This window comes from Oncorhynchus kisutch, linkage group LG13 (assembly GCF_002021735.2).
Source record: "Oncorhynchus kisutch isolate 150728-3 linkage group LG13, Okis_V2, whole genome shotgun sequence".
Lineage (NCBI taxonomy): Eukaryota > Metazoa > Chordata > Actinopteri > Salmoniformes > Salmonidae > Oncorhynchus > Oncorhynchus kisutch.
The window spans coordinates 28614649-28631739 of NC_034186.2; the positions used below are offsets into that span (position 1 = coordinate 28614649).

Below are 17091 nucleotides of genomic sequence, written 5' to 3' on the forward strand. Positions count from 1 at the left end.
AAACATGTTTTTCAAAGACCCACCTTTTTCTAAATGTTTTACATATGTTGTTACTATTGTCTGGGGGTTTGATTATGATAGGCTTTAGTCTACTAAAATGTAGCCATTTATTTTTTCGCATAGTGTATATCCCCCACACCTCTCTGCTCGTGACACTGAAAACTCACCCCTCCTCTTCTCTGGTGAAAGCAAGGTAGGCTGCTGGATTCTCAGCTGGTTCGAAGTTGGCCAGTATGCAATGATGGCGTTACATGTCAACAATAGAGATGCCTATTATCAGAGTGCCGATTATTACAGAAATTCGCAGCCTTTGAACTATGGGGATACCAGCTATTATTTTTCCCGATTACCAGGTAAGAAAAGGGTCTCATTCATTGCTGTCAGCGACCGTGACACTGCGAATTGATGGATGCATATTTGCAGCCTCAGCTACAGTGCAACAACCAGTGCTGATTGAAGGGGGTTTATCCAACCGGCATCTTGATATTATAGGTTGTAGTAGGCTATACAGATATAAATACATTTAGTTGAGGTAGAGCCTACTCGTTGATTTGAAGAGATTCGACCAACAACAGCCATGTTGAAATGACATCTGAAACTAGAGGTATATTAGGTTTCTGATCAATTCAACCCCAAAGATATGCGAACCTAAGTTAGTTGATTTGTTATATCCACGACACCCTCTGTGCTTCTTCCAGTGAAGGTGTGATGCGGTGGACATGTGTTTCATGTAAAACCAACTAAAGTGATAATGGTCAGATCAGTGGGTGTACATTATGGTCTGCTTGTTTAGAGGGATGAGCATGGTCTTTATTGACTGTCTCTGTTCCCAAATCTTGAAATGGAATTCTGTCAACTCTTTTCATAGCACAAGCTCCTTGACACAACATGCTGTGTGTACATTATTCACATGATGATGATGATGATGATGATTAGATTAGTTTATTAATCAAATGCACAGGGTCACAGATGTAATTGCAGGGTACAGTGGAATTCTTAAGCTCCGAGCTCCAACAGTGCAGGTCATAAATGAAACAATAATATAATAATAATAATGTATACATATTTACAACTGTAACAATGATAAATGTCCATTGGGGGTTGGGGCAGGGTGAATGTCTGTTTGGGAAGTGGGGAGTGATGAAAGCGGGGAGAACAGGCCCTGGCTCGGGTGGCTGAGGTCCTTGATGATCTTCTTGGCCTTCCTGTGACACTTGGTGTCCTGGAGGGCAGGCAGTGTGCACCCAATGGTGCGTTCGGCTGAGCGTACAATTCTCTGTAGAGCCTTGCGGTCAACGGCGGTGGAGTTGCCATACCAGGCTGTGATGCAGCCTGACCGTATGCTCTCGATGGTGCTCCTGTAGAACACTGTGTGGGCCCTCTGGGACAGGCCAAATTTCTTCAGCCTCCTGAAGTTGAAGTGCCTTCTTTACCACAGTGTCTGTGTGGTTTGACCATTTCAGCTCCTCTGAGATGTGTACACCGAGAAAATTGACGCGGTTGACCGCCCTGTTGATGAGGATAGGGGTGTGCCTTGCCGGGTTCCTCCTGAAGTCCACAATCAGCTCCTTTGTTTTGCTTATATTGGTGGAGAGGTTGTTTACCTGGCACCACACCATCAGAGGGCCTACCTCCTCTCTGTAGGCCGTCTCATCATTGTTGGTAATCAGGCCTACTACTGTCATGTCGTCAGCGAACTTGATGATGGAGTTGATGATGCTGATAATAATTATGATGAATAACAGCTTGGGTCTGAACTTGAGTTAACCTTGTTATCCAGCAATGTTGTCTTAAGTAATTAAGCCAGTTATAGATTGCATACTCTGTCTGTTGTAATGAGATACAATGGCATTGTCCACTGAAATAGGTTGACAGATCTGAGTCTGGTAGGTTTACATCCTTGGTGATGTAGCCTCATTGTGTGCTTTACCCTGATTTGCTGTGGCTTTATTGGTAAAAATATAGATTGATAGATTGATAATTTAGCATTGTTTATTGATACACACTAATTTTTGCCTGTTACCAGAGTCCCCAATTGCATTCAGCCCATATGCCTCTCTATTTATGTGTATGAATACTTGGGAACAGATTCCCTAAATTAAAATCACTTTGAGCTCATTTCCTGGTGATCGTACAGTCTTTTGTGTCCAAGAACAAGTGTGTACAGTATATATATATTTTCTCAGAAAGCTTGGCAGGCCAAATAAAATAAATTTGGCCTGTGGGCCGCCCGCCTATTGGGGAACTCTGCGTATAGTCTAATTATCAACCATCCCTCTCTTGAACTGGCAATAATGAGTCCTTTCAGATGGCTAGCTGTCAATAGCCTAACTGCTTTGTTGCCATTTCTAACTAGGCTAACTAATGGGTAAATATTTAAGCCTCAATTCATCTGTTTTATCTGCATGACTGAGTGTTAGTAAAATACCATAAATCTCAGGGTTTTTCAACAGATTTCAATGCTAAAACCAAGTCTCCATCGTGTGTCCCTGCAAGGCATTGAACATAAGAATTAAACAGGAAGTCTTTATGAGTTCCCTTCAAAGACTAGTCATGCACATCATTCCAGTGCATGAGGCATATACTCTTCGCTCCATAATTGATGTGGCAGAGGAACATAGTGTAAAAGGCATGAAATAACTATATGTTTGTGAAGGGCTATTCAACCTTTGATGGTTTTTGGTTCTTTCTTTCTTCTGCACACATACCAAATGAAAGAATTAGAACCCTCCACTTTAAGACCCAAGAAGACCTTTCCTTAAAATACTTTTCTCCAACTCAGAGACCCAAGCCCATCCCTCTTGATACATGGCCAATGACTACTCATTAATATGCCCAGGACTTACATTTTATGTGAAATCCCAGGGTTAAGCCTCAGGAGGAGTGTTATGTACCCAAGATGAGAAAAGAGGACTTAGACTCTGACCTTGGGCTATGACAATGTAGGTTCCTGGGACTATTTTTGGGATTAGGCTATATTCTCCAGTGAACATGTGATTCAGGTTTGTCTCCTCATTACTCCGCAAGGGGAAATAATAGCAGTTATACAGCATACTGCGTTTTAAGGCTAAGCAGATTAGTGGGTTTTTTCTATTTCATTGCAATACCCAGAAAAAATATTTAAAAAGTGAGCAATTTTCTTGAATTCTTATATTCACACTCATATTGAAGTATTATTAGGTGTTAAGGCTACATTATGACATTTATCAGAATAACATTGATGTACACGTTCAAGACCTACAATTGCCGGAGCATCCTTTGGTTTGTTGTTATCGGAAAGTTCCATTTGAAGCATGCCATTCACTTGGTGTCACTGCATGGCTGCTGGAATCCAAAACATCCTACACTGTTATTTTAGGTCTATGAATCACTGTTGTTGGGTCTCCAATCGGAGTTGATACAGTGGAAACATCAGACATGAGCGCAGCTGCTGACCCAACCCTCACCCTTATATGCAGAAAAAATGTGGCCACACATGAGTGCCTGAAATGTACCCAGTCAAGTAGGCAATGGGCTGTTTGAATCAGCGGCATATCAAGAAATGCTTGAGGAACTTATTGTCTCAAGGAGCAGAGCTGTGAAACCCACTATTGTTTTATTTGTTAGTGTCTGTTTCCCCAGGGAGAAATGAACACAGTTGATTACTATAGTTATTGCATCCTCCAAATGTTATATAACCATTACATGCCTGTCCTAAATTTTAAAGTATATGATTAATTCTAATGCTTTGCAATCATTGCATTGGCCCTCAGGACCAGAGTCTATGCTGAAGCCTTCACTGAGCCTATTTGGCCAGCAGCAGCCACTGTTCCAGCCAATGCCTCCTACACATACCCTCGGACCCCCTCCACAGACCCTCGGACCCCCTCCACAGACCCTTGGACCCCCTCCACAGACCCTCGGACCCCCTCCACAGACCCATGGACCCCCTCCACAGACCCATGGACCCCCTCCACAGACCCTTGGACCCCCTCCACAGACCCTCGGACCCCCTCCACAGACCCTCGGACCCCCTCCACCAGTAGTAGTGACCCCGGATCCCCACCGTTTCCCCCTCTCCAGTCCTCTGTCTGCCAAACCTCCCACTCACCTCCAGCTGGTGCAGGGGCCCCCCTGCCCTGTCCCACCTCCCACTGCCCAGGCGACCCTCAACAGCAGGCCCCAGGAGAAAGATGTTCAGATCGGGTCCACAGACCAGGACGCTACCTTGGAGGAGCTGTGTAAGCCTCTGTACTGCAAACTGTGCAACGTCACCCTCAACTCTGCTCAGCAGGCACAGGCCCACTACCAGGTGAGCTGGTTTACTGGACATGTAGCTTGTACCGTAATCTCATCCACCAGCAGGCTGTCTCTGTCTATATGCGGTAGTTTACTTGTAGACCTACCCCAACACATACAGTTGAAGTCAGAAGTTTACATACACTTAGGTTGGATTCATTAAAACTCGTTTTTCAACCACTCCACAAATGTCTTATTAACAAACAATAGTTTTGGCAAGTCGGTTAGGACATCTACTTTGTGCATGACACTAGTAATTTTTCCAACAATTGTTTACAGACATATTATTTCACAAATAATTCACTATACCACAATTCCAGTGGGTCAGAAGTATACATACACTAAGTTGACTGTGACTTTAAACAGCTTGGAAAATTACCGTAAATTATGTTATGGCTTTAGAAGCTTCTGATCATCATTTGAGTCAATTGGAGGTGTACCTGTGGATGTATTTCAAGGCCTACCTTCAAACTCAGTGCCTCTTTGCTTGACATCATGGGAAAATCAAAAGAAATCAGCCAAGACCTCAGAAAAAAATTGTAGACCTCCACAAGTCTGGTTCATCCTTGGGAGCAATTTCCAAAAGCCTGAAGGTACCATGTTCATCTGTACAAACAATAGCACGCAAGTATAAACACCATGGGACCATGCAGCCGTCATACCGCTCAGGAAGGAGACGTGTTCTGTCTCCTAGAGATGAACGTACTTCGGTGAGCAAAGTGCAAATCAATCCCAGAACAACAGCAAAGGACCTTGTGAAGATGCTGGAGGAAACAGGTGCAAAAGTCTATATCCACAGTAAAAACTAGTCCAAAATCAATATAACCTGAAAGGTCACTCAGCAGGGAAGAAGCCACTGCTACAAAACCACCAAAAAAGCCAGACTTCAGTTTGCAACTGCACATGGGGACAAAGATCGTACTTGTTGGAGAAATGTCCTCTGGTCTGATGAAACAAAAATATAACTGTTTTGCCATAATGACCATCATTATGTTTGGAGGAAAAAGGGTGATGCTTGCAAGCCGAAGAACACCATCCCAACTGTGAAGCACGGGGGTGTCAGAATCATGTTGTGGGGGTGCTTTGCTGCAGGAGCGACTGGTGCACTTCACATAATGGATGGCGTCATGAGGAAGGAAAATTATGTGGATATATTGAAGCAACATCTCAAGACTTCCGTCAGGAAGTTAAAGCTTGGTTGCAAATGGATCTTTCAAATGGACAATGACCCCAAGCATACTTCCAAAGTTGTGGCAAAATGGCTTAAGGACAACAAAGTCAAGGTATTGGAGTGGCCATCACAAAGCCCTGACCTCAATTCCATAGAAAATGTGTAGGCAGATCTGAAAAAGTTTGTGCGAGCAAAGAGGCCTACAAACCTGACTCAGTTACACCAGCTCTGTCAGGAGGAATGGGCCAAAATTCACCCAACTTATTATGGGAAGCTGTTGGAAGGCTACCCCAAACATTTTTGACCCAAGTTAAACAATTAAAGGCAATGCTACCAAATACTAATTGAGTGTATGTAAACTTCTGACCCACTGGGAATGTGATGAAAGAAACAAAAGCTGAAATAAATCATTATCTCTACTATTATTCTGACATTTCACATTCTGAAAATAAAGTGGTGATCCTAACTGACCTAAGACAGGGAATTTTTACGAGGATTAAATGTCAGGAATTGTGAAAAACATTTTAAATGTATTTGGCTAAGGTGTATGTAAACTTCCGACTTCAACTGTATGTTTTGATGGCAGCAAATGCTTCTCATCATGCATCAACTACATTGTGTCAAACATGAAATGTCAGTGTTTGTTTATTTGGCATATCAGCCAAAACTGATATCCCCTCATGAATGTAAGTGGAAAATGTAAACCCTAACAGTTGTGCTCACTGATGATGGTGATGATGCTCATAATTCGCAATATGACGCTATGGTGATGACAGTGCAATGAGTGGACTGAGCTGTGGGATTGAATCATCCGTTGTCTCTTTTCCAGGGAAAAAACCACAGTAAGAAGCTGAGAAATTTCTATGCAGGCAGCCAGCAGCCACCTGCCATCAGGATTCCAGAGGTAATAGAGCCACTTTCCCAGCAGCTCCTCATGACTCCAACAACTGACAGTGCAACTCCCAAACAGGTAAAGCTTGGCGTTGGCACACAATGAATGTGTTATTGTTCAGGAAACTATAATACTGTATGAACAAGTCCAAGTTCTGTGAATTTTCAGCACATTCACGGTTTGGATCTCTGTTGTTGATCTGGAGAACTGCAATCAAATAGAATCGGCTCATAAGAAACAACATGATGGTTTGTAGAAAACTGTCAGCACTGTATGTTTTAACTATTTTGATACTGTATGTAGCTTTGAACTGGCTGGAGTATCATATAGGCTGGTGAAAAGAAGAGCCCTTTTTTAAAAACTCACTCTTTCTTTCTTTGTTCAGCCGGTGTCATTCATGGGTGCCAGCAGGGTGATCTTAGCCACGGAGAACGATTACTGCAAGCTGTGTGATGCCTCGTTCAGCTCCCCTGCCGTGGCTCAGGCACACTACCAGGGCAAGAACCATGCCAAGAGACTGCGGCTGGCTGAGGCCCAGCAAAGCAGTAGCATCCTGTGAGTCTGTGATGTCACTACTGGTTCCCCACCCAACAGCAGGAAGACAAACAACAGATGCAACATGCGCATGGCTAATAAAACCATACTTAAACATAGAAATCCTGCCCCTTCAGCCCTGTTATATGAAATTGAATCCAGATACAGTTGAAGTCGGAAGTTTACATACACCTTAGCCAAATACATTTAAACTCAGTTTTTCACAATTCCTGACGTTTAATCCTCGTAAAAATTCCCTGTCTTAGGTCAGTTAGGATCACCACTTTATTTTCAGAATGTGAAATGTCAGAATAATAGTAGAGATAATGATTTATTTCAGCTTTTGTTTCTTTCATCACATTCCCAGTGGGTCAGAAGTTTACATACACTCAATTAGTATTTGGTAGCATTGCCTTTAATTGTTTAACTTGGGTCAAAAACGTTTTGGGTAGCGTTCCAACAGCTTCCCATAATAAGTTGGGTGAATTTTGGCCCATTCCTCCTGACAGAGCTGGTGTAACTGAGTCAGGTTTGTAGGCCTCCTTGCTCGCACACGCTTTTTCAGATCTGCCTACACATTTTCTATGGGATTGAGGTCAGGGCTTTGTGATGGCCACTCCAATACCTTGACTTTGTTGTCCATAAACCATTTTGCCACAACTTTGGAAGTATGCTTCGGGTCATTGTTCATTTGGAAGACCCATTTGCGACCAACCTTTAACTTCCTGACTGATGTCTTGAGATGTTGCTTCAATATATCCACATAATTTTCCATCCACATAATTTTCCTCCCTCATGATGCCATCTATTTTGTGAAGTGCACCAGTCCCTCCTGCAGCAAAGCACCCCCACAACATGATGCTGCCACCCCTGTGCTTCACGATTGGGATGGTGTTCTTTGGCTTGCAAGCCTCCCCCTTTTTCCTCCAAACATAACAATGGTCATTATGGCCTAGCAGTTCTATTTTTGCTTCATCAGACCAGAGGACATTTCTCCAAATTGTACGATCTTTGTCCCCATGTGCAGTTGCTAACCGAAGTGTGGCTTTTTTATGTCGGTTTTGGAGCAGTGGCTTCTTCCTTGCTGAGCGGCCTTTCAGGTTATGTCGATATAGGACTTGTTTTACTGTGGATATAGATACTTTTGTACCTGTTTCCTCCAGCATCTTCACAAGGTCCTTTGCTGTTGTTCTGGAATTGATTTGCATTGAAGCACGTACATCTCTAGGAGACAGAACGCATCTCCTTCCTGAGCAGTATGAAGACTGCGTGGTCCCATGGTGTTTATACTTGCGTGCTATTGTTTGTACAGATGAACGTGGTACCTTCAGGCATTTGGAAGTTGCTCCCAAGGATGAACCAAACCTGTGAAGGTCTACAATTTTTTTCTGAGGTCTTAGCTGATTTCTTTTGATTTTCCCATGATGTCCAGCAAAGAGGCACTGAGTTTGAAGGTAGGCCTTGACATACATCCATAGCTTCTAAACCCATGACATAATTTTCTGGAATTTTCCAAGCTGTTTAAAGGCACAGTCAACTTAGTGTATGCACACTTCTGACCCACTGGAATTGTGATACAGTGAATTATAAGTGAAATAATCTGTCTGTAAACAATTTTGGGAAAAATGACTTGTGTCATGCACAAAGTAGATGTCCTAACTGACTTGCCAAAACTATACTTTGTTAACAAGACATTTGTGGAGTGGTTGAAAAACAAGTTTTAATGGCTCCAACCTAAGTGTATGTAAACTTCTGACTTCAACTGTATGTTTTAATGTTTCCGTTTTAAAGAGAAAATGCCATAGCATGTGATAGATGCATTCCATTATTTTGTCCATCATAGTAACTATTATTGTTAGGTTGGCCGCTTGATTTATTAACTAAATATGGGAGACTTTGCTCTCAGTAACGTGATCCATCAATTTTTCAGAGAGTCGACGGAGTGTGTCCAGAGGCGTCCGAGGAAAGAGGGGAGCGAGTACAGGTTTATCAAGAACCGTAGGACCCCACAGGTGCCTATTGCCGTGCCAGGTACAGCACACTGAAACAAAGACATACCGGTAATAAAGTTTGACCAAACAGCAAATTACTTTACAGGTGAAAACTTGTTGTAAATCCACAATTTTGTTGTAAAGATCAGATGTAAAGTAAGTAAGGCTTGACCGAGCCAGAACGGCTCATAAAGATCAGATGATTCAGGGATATTCCTAGTCTTGAGAATGTATACTTTATGTTTGAGAGCAGAGGTGGTTGCCCATTTCCTATTTATTGATTCCAATGAAGCTTTTGACAGCTGGTGGAGGCTATTGTTTTCTTCTTCAGTGAACAGCTGCCTCTCATCCCCACCTTTGAAGGGGAAATGCTCTGTAAGAAAGTTAAGGGGTTGGCTGAGGCTGGTCAGTCAGTGTGAACTCACTAAGCACAGGCCCGGCACCAGGGCTTTGGATATGTAAACCGATACAGCAACCCACGTCAGCTCTGCTGCCCCACAGACGTCACACAGCCTGCTCAGGTGGTGAGATTCCATTAGACAGACCCCTCACTGTCTATTGTCCAGCCCAGTATCCTCTTCCGATCCCCCACTCCACATACCTTCCACCATGGCCTGCTCCCTCTGGATTAATCATAGGACACAACTGCACCCCATCTCCTCCCTTCCCTTGCCTCCCCTCAGGGCTCAGAGACTTTGCTGATTTAAATGTCCTTTATGGACAATTCCAGAAATAGAGTTGTTTAAAACTCTCTCAGAGAGAAAATGTAGTTTGTCTATCGGAGTTACTCTGCAAAGGCCTGTGATGGTTCTCTCCAGACATACACGCAGATACAGCAAAGCATTTATTCTCTATCCAACATACATCCCTTCTCCTAAGAGAGCACCACAGTGGAGGTGTCATAATACCCCAAAAACCTAGTGGTCAAACAGGGAATAAGTTCCAATTGTTTTTTCCACCATTCATTTTTCCAATAGGGGATTTGAGAAACACTTCAAATAAGGAATGTGTTTTCTGTAGGCTTAATCTGGCATGACGTTTTGATAACCATGTAAATCTCTCTCGGACAAGGTGACTTTTATCAGTATATTTGGCTGTTTACTCTCAGATTCGAAATGGCTAATTAGCATCAAATTAGACATGCAAAACTACAAATCCCTGCAAGCTCCTGCACGTCATCTCCAGCTGAATATTTTGCTAACAGGTATTGTGTCAATTTAAAACTTGCACAAGACAGTTCACAGAATTGTCCATTTAAAGAAATGTAGCCTATTTATTCATTACTACATTTAACTAACATTTAGATAGTTAATCCAGAGATTCTTACCTTTGCCTCGATTCGGCATTCTCGTCCACATCATCATGGCATTTGTAGTTCTTTATGATAGCCATCTTAGCAGCTAATTATAATTTCATTTTTGGGAGGTAAATACAGGCAAATATTGATAAAAGTCACCTTGTCCTAGAGAGATTTACACGGTTATCAAAATGTCACGCCAGCGTAAGCCTACACAAAACACAGCCCTTATTATAAGTGTTTCTAAAATGAGAAAAATGAATGGTGGAAAACGATTGGAACCATTTCCTTGTTTGACCGCTAGATTTGATGGGTATTATGACTCATACTGTGGTACTCTATGAGGGACACGTTTGTATTTCTTCTTGTAACATTCATATGACCACGGCAGTGGAAAGCTTCTCCTATTTATGCACAGCCAGCCTTCCATCCCCTGTAGCACCTGGCATCCTTCTGCCACTCCCATCTTCTGGAATTGTGTTCACTGGTGAGCAGCAGCTCACTCACTCTCCATCATTTTAATGAGGAGCTCACTCCTTTTAATGAGCTCACTCCTCTGATGGTGTGTATGTCTTGGTGTGTGTCCCAGGCCCCTACTACAACCCCCGGCCCAGGCAGAGGATCCCCAGGGACCTGGCCATGTGTGTGACGCCCAGCGGCCAGTTCTACTGCTCCATGTGCAATTCTGGGGCCAGCGAGGAGGCCGACTTCCGCCTTCACCTGGAGAGCAAACAGCACAAGAGCAAGGTGTCGGAGCAGCGCTACCGCAGCGAGATGGAGAATCTGGGCTACACTTAGGAGGGCAGTGCCGCAGCACAGGGGAGGAGAGGGGATGGAGGGTGAGGGAGGGGGAGACAACGACTATCTTCATCATGCACTGTACGCTAGAGGCCAGTAGAATGGGTAGAGACTATGTTCTGCAGCAAACTAAAATGTGTGGAAGAGGAGGGTACATTTATGTAATTTATATACATAAACCACTCTTTCACTCTTTTCCTTTTAATGTGTATAAGTTATTGCTCTTCTGTTCCTGTTTTAGTTTGTTAATGTAGTGTACATATTTGAATGACATTTCTAGAAATATTTTAAGGTGTGCACAGAATGTCCACCTGCTGGTACACTTGTGGATGTTTCACTCTTGCTTGATTCTGTTTGCCTGTACTGACCCAAGCCTGTGTGTGATTACCATGCATTTTGCATCTCAGATGAAACCAGGGATTTGTCCATATTTCACGCTGAATTTGACCCATAGTAGGCCTACATGAAGAACCCACCATGCTGTAGGGTATATTGGTGAAGATTTGATCTCACAATCTGTTTTCTTTCCCCTGTTTAAACCTTGTTATGACTAGGGTCAGGGACAATACCAGTATTGCGATACTTGTTAATAGCTTGGCAAGGAAACAAAAAATGAAGTGGGTTAAACTTCTTTAGGAAAACAACCCTAATGTTGGAAACAAACATCATTATGTTGTCAACCAGAGTCACATTTATTTATTTCCAAGCTATAGCACATAATATTTTATTTACGGCAGGTTTTTAAATGACCAAAGAGTGTGGTCTGCTTTGTGTTTTCATGTTTGCCACTGAAAAAATATCGCTATACTGGTATTGTCACAGCCCTAGTTATTACCTGAGTTTCAGTAGCTGGACATCTCTACACTACAGTATATGGACATCCCTTCAAATGAGTGGATTCTGCTATTTCAGCCACACCCATTGCTGACAGGTGTATAAAATCAAGCACACTGCAATCTCCATAGAAAAACATTGACAGTAGAATGCACTTACTGAAGAACTCAGTGACTTCATAGGATGCCACCTTTCCAACAAGTCAGTTGTCAAGTTTCTGCCCTGCTTGAGCTGCCCCGGTCATCTGCAAGTGCTGTTACTGTGAAGTGGAAACTGTCTAGGAGCCACAAAAACTCAACCGTGAAGTGGTAGGTCACACAAGCTCACAGAACGGTACCGGAAAGTGCTGAGGCGCGTAGCGCGTAAAATTGTCTGTCCTTGGTTGCAACACACTATGAAGTTTCAAACTGCAATGCGAGAACAATAACTGTTTGTCGAGAGCTTCATGAAATTGGTTTCCATGGCCGATCACCTGCACACAAGCCTAAGATCATCATGCGCAATGCCAAGTGTCAGCTGGAGTGGTGTAAAGCTCGCCTCCATTGGACTTTGGAGCAGTGAAAACACTTTCTCTGGAGTGATTAATCACGCTTCACCATCTGGCAGTCCTACGGACGAATCTGGGTTTGGCAGATGCCAATGCATAGTGCCAACTGTGAAGTTTGGTGGGAGGAGGAAACATGGTCTGGAGCTGTTTATCATGGTTCGGGCTAGTCCCCTTAGTTCTAGGGAAGGGAAATCTTAACGCTACAGCATAGTATGATGTTAGAGACGATTCTGTGCTTCCAACTTTGTGGCAATAGTTTGGGGAAGGCCCTTTTCTGTTTCAGCATGACAATGCCCCTGTGCACAAAGCAAGGTCCATACAGAAATGGTTTGTCGAGATCAATGTGGAAGAACTTGACTGGCCTCCACAGAGCCCTGACCTCAATTCCATTGAACACCTTTGGGATGAATTGGAACACAGACTGCGAGCCAGGCCTAATCGTCCAACATATTGATGCCCATGATTTTGGAATGAGATGTTTGACGAGCAGGTGTCCACATACTTTTGGTCATGTAGTGCATTTGTAGTAGAGGAAAGAAAAGTTATATTCCAGACTTCTACCAGACCAGGAGGCAGTTTCCCAAAAACATCTTGTTGTCTATAGTTTATAGAGAACTACAGAGATGTGACTACAGTAGGATCCTATGGTTCAAACGATGAACTTAGCCTTAAGATGCTTTTGGGAAACCGGGTCCAGGTGAATGCACTGTGATTGCGGTGACAATTATTTCCCCCAGCAGGCTTTGCACAAACAAACAATGTATATTTTTTTATTTATTTACAAAATCTGACTGACTGTTCTCTTTCCTTATGCATGTTTACATGGGTTTGGTACGATTCCAAGCATCCTGAACATCCCAGTAAACTCAGCCTTTTGTCCTGGTCCCTTATTATTCTTGGATGCTGTAAAAGCCAGCTGCTGTAAGCTCCTGACTTCCCTATGGGAGGTCTGCTCTCCGAAAGCAGAGTACCTCAGGAGAATACAGAGCAGGACTATTTTTAATTGGGTGGCTTAGGGTTATTTCCACAAGGCCTCTATTCTGTCTCATTTAGAGCAAAGGGAGTTTAGGATTTTATACAAGCCCAATTTGTTCAGATGAGAACCACAACCAAAGCTTGAGTTCATATTCCTATATATCTGCCCCTTAAAGGGGCAATCAGCAGTTGCTACATCAATCTTTGGACTTACAAATAATTATACGTACCCATTGATTCTTGAAGAATATAACTTAGCTTCATGAGCTTAATTTAGCTTTCGTACTCCATCACAATCCAACATATAAGCTTGTTTTACTCCAATGTTTGTAAACAATGTAAATGTTAACAAACACTTTTTAGCCTCAAAACATTGTTGAAACTATAATTTACATCCATGAATTTGAGAGAGATTACATTTTTTTAGCACCATTCCTCCGTGTTTTTACCGAAACAGTGGCCGGGAAAACACGTTGTTATTGTTTCAACTGCTGATTGGCACATGAACAAATAAATCGAGGCATTCATCGTTGGGTTACACTGGGCCTCTGATGATTTGCTTTCTGTATCATAAATGCCCTTGTAAACTATTTTAATATAGCCTTTTTTGTTGCTCTTGACCATAGTTTCTTTGTTTTAATTTAAGAAGTGTATTTTTATCATTATTATTATATATATTTTAAATGGTTTATATGATTTATATTGTTTTCTATATATATTGTTTTTACAGACAATTAGCCGTATGAAAAAATCTACTGTTATCTAATGTAGTTGAGCTTCATGTGTAACACCACTTTATTTGTACACAAATTATTATGTTATAATATTTCACTGTATAAATTATGTTTGTGAAATTTACATTTGTGCATGATATTATTAGAATATAAATATATTTAATTATTCAGAATATCCTACTAGTGGGAGTGTAGGAACTAGGCCAATTTTCCAGAGATAGAGACGGGTCCATTATATTGGACACAAAGTACTGAATGGGAATGAGTTACATTAGTATTGCACTTGTTGTTATAAAGGAGATGGTGGAGTTTTATACTGATTTGCTTTGATTAATGTTATTTGTTGAAGTTCTATTGATGCGTCTCGATCTGATTCATACCAAATGTTTACAGAGAGTGGTCTAAAGGGAAGTCGATCACATTTAATGTTGGATCCATCCAGGGCCAGCTCTAGGGGCCCTAAGCGTGATTTGGTTGGGGGCCCCCCTACCTCATGCCAACACATTTTAGTGGCCCCCCTCTTGAGGGTGGAGAAAAAAAGTGAGTGATAATGACTAACAAAATCAATGGGGGCCCCTTGGAGTTTAGTGCCCCTGGGCACGTGCCCTGCATCCCAGTCGGTATTAGGCCATGATTACTACAAGTTTAGATAGCTGGCTAGACTAACTACCAATCTAAAAACTGTCAGCTAACATGTCTAATTGAGTGACTGACATAACAAGAGAAAAACGTCTGATGCACAATCACATTTCTAAATTGCACCTGATTCTACTATTCTTACTCTTCAAATCAAATTTCACATGCGTCGTAAACAACAGTGAAATGCTTACTTACGGGTCCTTTTCCAACAATGCAGAGTAATCTTCCAGTCATCTTAAATCCACTTTTTTCAAATGCTGCTTTAATACATATTCAGTGCCTCAACACGACTTTTGTGATGGACTGCAGCCAGGGCTGTGTTTTTCTTGGGAGTTCAAACCAATGTAATTAAATGGGCTGCATTGATCATGTTACACATGAAGTGATCTACTTCATCTGGTTCATCGCTCAATTTAACCACCCAGAGCAAGGAAGCCTTTTCTATTTGGAACTAGCACAGCAGCTAAATGAACCACTTTCATAATGATACCTTTGAAGTCATAATATTATGCTAGTTTACAATGATGTAACATACCACTTAAAATGGGAGTGTGTATCTCCCAAAACTTCAAGGAAGTTCCTCAGAGTGTATATTGTGGGTCTGAGTGCAATTCATTAGTCTAATGTGAGTAGTCATATCTCATTCAATGCCCTATTTCTGTTATAGTAAGTGGAGTTGTGTTTGACTGCTGCTACACATCCATCCATGCTAGGCTGTGCAGGCTGTGTTGGCTGTGCTAGTAGCTGTGCAGGCTCTGCTCTGTCCTCTGTGGCGTGAGTCAGGAGCCATTCCTTGCTGGGCGTAGTGTAGTGCTGCAGCAGCACATCTGTTTGCCGCTCTATCAGGAAGTGGTGACCCGGCATGGGAACTTACCCCAGGGAGATCCACACAGGCACAACAAACACTCTCCAAATGGAGCTCTGTGTATTCAGGCCATTATGGATATCCTCCTCTCCTCAGCTACGTATGGCTGGCTCTGAGTTTGGCTCTTTATCTGCTGCTCAGAAATATCACCTCTCTAAGATAGAGGGTTTTATAAATGTCAGAGATAGTAAACTATATCTAGGGATAAGGGAATAAAATAAGTGTTAGCTGCAGTGCCTTTCTAATGCCACACAATTTCATATCATGGCTGCCTTGGGCGCAAACATGATTCTTCAGAACAATCAACTTAATTTCCATTGGAGGAAGAAATATCGCTGCTGGTGCAATATGGACAATATGACAATAATACCAATTCATTTGGATTGACTTCCCTTTAGAGGAAATAATTGTATAACATATTGAATGTATGTATATTTGAAGAATAACAGAATGAAAACAGTTGTTTTAGAAACTATTGGAACACTTATTTTAGTCACTGTACAATATTGGCTAACTATTTAATAAAAAATGTTATACTTGTTATTTGCCCGGATATATTTACTTGAGAGACTTGGTGGGGGATTGGGAGTTGCATTGGGGAGTGCATGTGTGTATGGGCACATTGTTTGACATGGTCAGCTGACCAACTTGTGTTCCCTGTTAATATAGTGGTTTACAGAGTGTGCCCTGAAGGCATGATAACCGTTCTAATGCTCAGCAGTGAGAAAAGTAAAGCATCTCTCTGGTGAAATGTTGAACTTGGTTAGAAGCCAAAATATGTGCCTCAAATATCTTGGTTTTTTACCCCCTCTACTGATCAAATAAAGAATGGCAAAGATTGTTTTCTGAATGGATGATTGAAATGACTAGTTAATGGGATACATTGTTTTCTAAATGTTGTCTAGTTCTATAATGTGGTGAATCAGTTTTTTGGGATTGTAGTGCTAATTGATTATTTACCTAGCAACTACTTTGCTCTATTTTGATTGGTAAGATATTTGTTACTTGTTGAAAGAGAAAAAGGAAGTAGCTGAGTTAATGCATTGCTGCTCTAGCTGTGGTCAGTTCATCATAAAATCTGCAAAAGCATAATCGTTCTCCATCCAGTGTTTGTCTACATAGAGAGTCATCCATCAACCATCTAAAGAACCCTCAAACTACAGGACCTGCAGTCCCAGGAAATCAGGTTGGAATAAGCTTTTGTCATGATCTACATGGGCTGTGTATATCATTTCACCATCTGCTTGTGGATTTAGTTTGGCTAATAGCCTACTCATAATGGAAAACCACTGATGAATCACTCCTGAACGATAAATAACTTAAGTTTCAGATACCCAGATGTTCCAGGCATCCTCCTAGTAATGTATATGATTCTCTCTTGTTGAAAAATGCTTTTGAAGTCTCCTGAGAGTTTAACTTTTTCTTAAAGGGAAAGTAAATGACAGAGCATGAGGGTACTGGGCCTGGTGCCAGCTGGTCAGATTAAAGCCCTGATAGAGTTTAGAATATTTTCCTACTGAAGCAAAGGGTGACCTC

General features: G+C 42.0%; 1 protein-coding gene across 2 annotated transcripts; it reads left to right on the top strand.

Annotated features, from left to right (window-relative positions):
- The first annotated feature begins 10 nt into the window (after nt 1–10).
- Nucleotides 11–16098, top strand: LOC109902988 (zinc finger matrin-type protein 3). Of its 2 annotated transcripts, none has more exons than XM_020499661.2 (6): nt 11–193; nt 3753–4291; nt 6279–6419; nt 6727–6896; nt 8806–8906; nt 10753–16098. In XM_020499661.2, the coding sequence occupies exons 2-6, from the start codon at nt 3764–3766 to the stop codon at nt 10959–10961; spliced, it is 1149 nt and encodes a 382-aa protein (XP_020355250.2). In that variant the 5' UTR covers nt 11–193; nt 3753–3763; the 3' UTR covers nt 10962–16098. The 2 variants fall into 2 exon arrangements, with proteins under 2 accessions (XP_020355250.2, XP_031641807.1); XM_031785947.1 differs by lacking the exon at nt 11–193 and adding an exon at nt 197–353.
- The last annotated feature ends 993 nt before the right edge of the window (nt 16099–17091 follow it).

Coding starts and splice junctions, on each gene's coding strand:
- LOC109902988 (XM_031785947.1), top strand. CDS start 239: ATGATGGCGTTACATGTCAACAATAGAGATGCCTATTATCAGAGTGCC. Junction 4,292..6,278: donor AGGCACAGGCCCACTACCAG/GTGAGCTGGTTT, acceptor TCTCTTTTCCAG/GGAAAAAACCACAGTAAGAA. Junction 6,897..8,805: donor CAGCAAAGCAGTAGCATCCT/GTGAGTCTGTGA, acceptor TCAATTTTTCAG/AGAGTCGACGGAGTGTGTCC.